The following is a 6000-nucleotide window of genomic DNA, read 5'->3' on the forward strand; positions in this document are numbered from 1 at the left end:
GTTGTTAAGTGGCATGGTTTTGGGCGGAAAAATCCATGAAGATTCGCCTGAAAGTGGTGAGCTTTTCTTTTCTTGTTTCTTTTAAATCGTAATTACAAGAAAGGTATACGTTATTATTAGCCAATGAGAACTCAAAGTGGAAAAAAGCAAACAGCCTAAGGGCGGGAAAACGCGAATGACCAAGCCGTATCTGAATGGCTCAGAGGATGGCGCAAGTTTTCTAGACCAATCACTGAGCAAAATTAAGCAAAACCAAAGTAGTTGCAGATTAATTTCGACACCCAATTAAAAATTGCTCGATCAAGTCAAAAATTGAGAGCTAGGAATACAAAAATACTAAAAAAAATCTCGCGGTGTCGGTGTGTTGATAATATTTCTTGCGGCGATGCTGTGTTTGTTCTATTATTTATATCCAGAACCCCCCATGTCCACCTCTACGATACTTTCTCGAATGAAGAGTATATTCTGTGTAATACCTGCAAGAACAAACATATTTTGCTTGAAAACGTTCTAAGAACATTTGAATTTCAATATGTCCTCCTGGGCTAAGCGTGCCTCGGCATGGCAGACGGCCAAATGAATCTGTAAAAATAACATTTTTTTAAATAAAAATATCCCACCTTGCTCTCGCATATTTACCGAAAATATTACCTGTTTAAGTTATCTGGGCCGACTTTTCTATCGTTTGTGGGATATCTTTCTTAAGTTTTTATTGATAAACATTAGGACAATGTTTGATTTAGCAATACCGTTGAATATCTCTAAGTTTCTTCATTTGAATTAAGTTGCTCGAATCGCATTTGCCATCCATCGACAAAGGTTATTCTCAAGTTGAAGGTAGAATTGAAGTCTTTGATATCCTCTGTATTATTTCCTTTACACAATGTAATCGTTGTACATGTCATTTAGTGATTAATTTAAGCATTTATGTGACGAGATGACAAAGAAACGAAAATAATTGTAATTTCTAAGCGAATCGTTTAAAGTGATTTTAAATATCAATTTGTCTCTGCTTTTCAAGTTTATGAACGTTTGTCGTTTATTTCAAAAAGTATCATTATTATGCAAAGGAAGGTTTATATGCAGCCATGAGATGGCTGTTTACAATTTCATCAGACTTGAGCTTGAGACGCCTGTGTATACTAGCTTACCTCTTTGTGTCATATTAAAATTGAGCCACTACAACTGGAGGTTTGAAATTGATCCATTGCAACTCGATTTAAGATAATCAAAATATCTATGGGTAGTTCATGATAAGTAACTGCATGTAATTCCTCTCTTTTATGCCCTGTGGTTTAGTTTTTAGGAACAAATAGGGAAGTTTATCTATTTTATTGGCGATTAAATGTCAGGCGATCACTACGATTTGTGTTAAATGGATGTTCCAGAGGTATGTGCAGAACGGTCAGAAATTCTCAATGGGGTGATGATTTTTGGGGCATAAAGAGAAAGTTTTATGGTTAACTTTTCTCACACGACCAACGGTTAAAATTTGACAATTTTTACGCCTGACGTCTAAATGTTTTTTCTGAATTTTCAAGGAATGTTGTCCAGTTTCAAGAGACCCACACAACATTTTCAAGTTCCATGAAGTTGAAAAAAAAATTGAATTTAAATATGAACAAGAGTGGGAAAGGCCGACAGAATGTCAAAATTGTCTTTTTCATGCCATCCCGGATTGCTTACTGAGAGTCAGAATCGTTTGAAGGTTCACTCTGATAAGAATGACTTTTGCTTACTGAGTCGTCTTCACAAAGTTCCTTTTTAGCTACGTGATCATGTGGTCATGTGGTCACGTTATCCTAACATTATTCCATGACTTTTTCCCGCCAGTTTGGCAAACTTCCTTTGGCAACCATTCCTACAATCATCACGCCGGAAACGATACACGACCACTTTTTTGAATAGCTTTGTATTGACCATTAAAACATTCTAACGTTGTCACGTTCACCTGACATTGAAGAAATCTATTTTTCCCTACCTTTTCCTGATCTTTGATGGACTGGCGCCATATTTCAACCCCCCAATTTGATTGTCTGCACACTTCTAACCTTTGTCTTCTAAACGTTTATAGCTTGTTATTCTTAAGTCTTTGTTTGGATCTCTTTTGATCCTGACAATCCAGATCTGATTTTTGAAAACTGATAAACAACCACGGATAACATTATAAAAAAACCGAGAAGGGAGGATTATTTTCTGACATTTATTAATGCAGATTTTAAATACAAATTCGTCCGATTAATTATAAGTTGAAGAAATAAATAAATAAGAATATAGGACATTTTATGAAAAGACAAATTATTACCGTTACTAAAAGCAGGAATGGGGAATGGAGAACGGGAAATGCTGAATGGAAAACGAGGATTAAGAAATGAGGAATAGGAAATAAAGAATAGATATGGGGAATAGGAAAATGAAATGGAAAATTGAAAATGGGAGAACAATTTTTTTTAGATTTATCGTTTATTATGCCGTTTTTTATCTTTTTTCAGCGGTGATAATCAATATCCATGCTTTTCTATCTTTCAAAATCATTCGATTCGAAAAACTTTTCAATTTTTGTAACTTGCAAAATCTTTGAAGGACCAGATGTCCTGCCTCCGAGGCTTCCAAATTTTGGCTACACAAAAGTTCATGTTTTCTTCAACTACAAGCTGCCATGATATGCAAGGTATGCCAGGATAAAATTTCATCAGGAAAAAATACTTTAGTCCGCTAGTCTAGTTTGACGTGCGATGGCAGGATTTTCCTCGTCCATCTTAGCCTTTTTCTTTGGAGTGAGACGAAATTTGAGCGCCGCTGTCAAAGTGTTTTGGGCATCCCCGAGTTTTAGGCATCTCCCTTCGCAAAACACTATTGTTTTCGATTTTTTTAACTTCTCTTTAGAGCGAAATGGGTTTGTAATTGACGTTAGATTCAATTAATGAAGTTTGATGCGACCGCCGCCAAAATTTTTTTCTTCACAGCTCCAAATGGCTCCGTCAATCTCTAGAGAGAAGTTGGTATCACTAACCGAGAACAAGACAGTCAGGATCTTGCCCATCATTCGTTCATTCGAACGTAAGGACCAATTAGCATGCCAAAACATTTTTAAAGATGGATATCAAGAGTTTATAAAAAGTATCACAGTAATATATTTATCGTTTCTGGTAAGGTATCTTGTCATGGCTGCCATGTTTGCCATACTTGCAGCAGTGATTTGGTCGGCATGGATCTTTGTTGTGGTTGTAGTGATGGCATGCATGGTTTTGGCATTCATCTACATACATTTACAGTTGACAGGCTGGTTCTATATTAATCATACACTGAAATCAGGTGATTTAAAGGACATCGAAGAGTCTTACATGTCGATTCAACAGTCGCACTTGTGGGTAGCAGAGTTGAATGGAAGAGTTGTTGGGATGGTGGGCCTCGTTCACGAGGAAAACTTCGAACAAGGCGTCTATGAACTCAAGCGCATGTACGTTGTGCCGAGTTGTAGAGGAATGGGGATCGCTAAAAACCTGATTAATGAACTTATCTCACATGCCAAGACAAATAGAATAAAATTGGTTTTCTTAAAAACAACGTCTACACTGGTGCCAGCGATTCAACTGTACATGAAGAATGGTTTCACATTTTCCAACGCTGATCTAAATGGCAAGTTAACCGACGTACCTGTCATCAGCAAACGGAGTTTACCACAAGACATACACCTCAAGTTAGACATTTCCTCATTAGCTGCACCTTAAAATATTCCTTCAAATATGACATGTCTTCCCACCTTTCCAATTTAGGTGAACATTTCGTAATTTCATCCGCAAGCTTTGAGGCAGATCCTTTCCTTTCGTAACTGTTATGGTAGAAAGTGCACGTTTTATGAGCCATAATTCGGCTGGATCCCTTTAAACAAGAAGCTTTTTAATCACTTATTTTAAAATAATCTAGATTAATGAAAAATATAGGAAAGATTGTTGCAAAGCATAACAAATATGCAGCCTAAGATGTTGTGGCGCTTATGGTGGGGTACCTGTTCGTTGAAAATGAAAATATGGCCGTGGCTACGTGGGTACTGGCCGAAAGCGAATTACTCTTTCTCATTCAAAAGCCGCTCGCTCTAGATTAATCCTGATTGCTTAACTCTTATGGTAAAAGCCAGGGTGTAAGTGTGTTTTAAGGCACGAAAGATGATAATCAGCTTTTAAGTCGCTGCAATAAACTTTTTAACGTTTTTTGTTAATTGTCACAGGAAGAAATTAACCGTTAGCCGTAAAATGGCCATAATTTTAACCATTGGGTGTAAAATCCATCACTCCATTGAGAATCTCTTAATTTAGCATTAATCAATAAAAAGCAAGTTGGAAACATTAATCTATAAAAGCATGCAGCACCAATTGTGAAACGCAGTTTTGTACACTCAAAGGCAAAGGGTAACTAGCAAACATTGTACTGAGATACATATCCAGGTGGGACATTATGCAGATTTTGGGTATTCACACTTCAACAGTGTACGAGTCGTGTCCAACAAAATTCACCAATACAGCATTACGTGAGGTACACAACTACAGCTTTGTTTTAAATTCCTCATCATCTCATTCAAGGTCAGTGTTAGTAACACCAGACTGCTTTTCCAAACAGGTATTAGGGAGATCCTTTGTAACCACGTACACAAAATCAAAACCCTTTTTTCTTTGAAGTTCTTCTCCAAGTTCCATGCCCTGCTTTGTTGAGGCATCCATGCGAACCAATAGAGCAGCTTTCTCTCGATGAAGAAGCTTCTCGAACAATGCCTTCAGTAGCTTCTCTACGATGGCTTTAGAATCCGCAAGCAGAGGTCCTATTACGTAACCTTTCTCTTTGAAAAAAGTCGGTCGGGAAGAAATTTCCGCACCGCATAAAAGTGACTTCGGAATCCGCCTCTTTTGTACATTTTCTTAAGGTAAAGCAAAGCATATAATCCGTTGTTGCTGGTTGGCTTCACACTTGACACGGCGGCATCTAGCTGAAACTTGACGGAAACATGCACAAAAAGTGGTCCGGTTCCGTTGTATACGCAGCAACGGAAACGCGAGAAAACGTCACGAAACCGGTAACGGAAACACAGGTTATCCGTCGTGTTTCCGGAACGGTTTAACATGTTTCTGCCACGTTTCCGTTTACGGATTCTTGCAATTTCGTCCTGTGATCGAAGATCTTCAAACCGTATCCCTTTCCTATACATTCCTTGTCCACCAGATAAGCTACAATAAAAGCAAAGCTGTCGCCATATTTTGAGATTCTTACTGTGGCTATGGGTTTCCCGTTCAGTTCGCCAAAAAAAGCTGCCGTAAGGTCACAAGCGAGAAAACACTCGGCGTCCTTTAAGCCCGACCGCCAGCCTTCCTTCGCCATTGGTTTTATTGCAAACCTTTGCATTTCCTCCTCAGTCGTAATCGGGCGAATCTTGAACGATTAATGTTCATCTTTCTCTGGCTGAAGGTGAACGAGAGACTCCATTTTTCGTACTAAAGACAAGCAAGATGTCCTCTGGAAATGACACTATTATGATGTTAACTAAGTCTATTTATAGAGCACATTAAAAGGTGGTAGATGAATGTATCTTTATCATTGTGATCATTATCAGTATCATTATGCATTAGCGAGGAGGCTTGTGCCTCATGTGAAAATCACATGGTTTGGCGAAGTTTTTTGATAAAGCACCAAAAATTAGAAGACATGTTCGTTTCATTTTATTTCGTTCTTAATTTGTTTTTTGCCCTATTTTTCCAGCAAGACAAGCAAAGAATACTTTATTTCTGCTCTATTTTTTAAGCAAGACAAGCAAAGAAAGCTCTTTTTTTTCCTGCTCAATTTTTCCAGCAAGACAAGTAAGAACACTCACCTCACAACCTCACCAGGCAAAACGAATCGGTTAAACGAACTCCTACAAATTCATTGCGTAAAGCAAAGACACCGAAGACCTTTTCATGAAGACTCTTACTTCTCAATGTTTTCGGAAATGTGACAAATTCACTTCTTTGT

General features: G+C 37.9%; 2 protein-coding genes across 2 annotated transcripts; one reads left to right on the top strand and one right to left on the bottom strand.

Annotated features, from left to right (window-relative positions):
- The first annotated feature begins 2918 nt into the window (after window positions 1-2918).
- Window positions 2919-4437, top strand: LOC113664657 (N-acetyltransferase 8B). Its single transcript, XM_027180293.2, has one exon. It carries the CDS (start codon window positions 2934-2936, stop codon window positions 3729-3731), a length of 798 nt encoding a protein of 265 aa, XP_027036094.2. The 5' UTR covers window positions 2919-2933; the 3' UTR covers window positions 3732-4437.
- Window positions 4438-4540: 103 nt separating this feature from the next.
- Window positions 4541-5565, bottom strand: LOC149053142 (uncharacterized). Its single transcript, XM_089203394.1, has 3 exons — window positions 5131-5565; window positions 4963-4987; window positions 4541-4912 (listed from the first exon to the last, which is right to left on the bottom strand). The coding sequence occupies exons 1-3, from the start codon at window positions 5392-5394 to the stop codon at window positions 4572-4574; spliced, it is 630 nt and encodes a 209-aa protein (XP_089059520.1). The 5' UTR covers window positions 5395-5565; the 3' UTR covers window positions 4541-4571.
- Window positions 5566-6000: the final 435 nt, after the last annotated feature.

The sequence above is a fragment of the Pocillopora damicornis genome, chromosome 1 (genome assembly GCF_964200805.1).
Source record: "Pocillopora damicornis chromosome 1, jaPocDami1.2, whole genome shotgun sequence".
Classification (NCBI taxonomy): Eukaryota; Metazoa; Cnidaria; class Anthozoa; order Scleractinia; family Pocilloporidae; genus Pocillopora; species Pocillopora damicornis.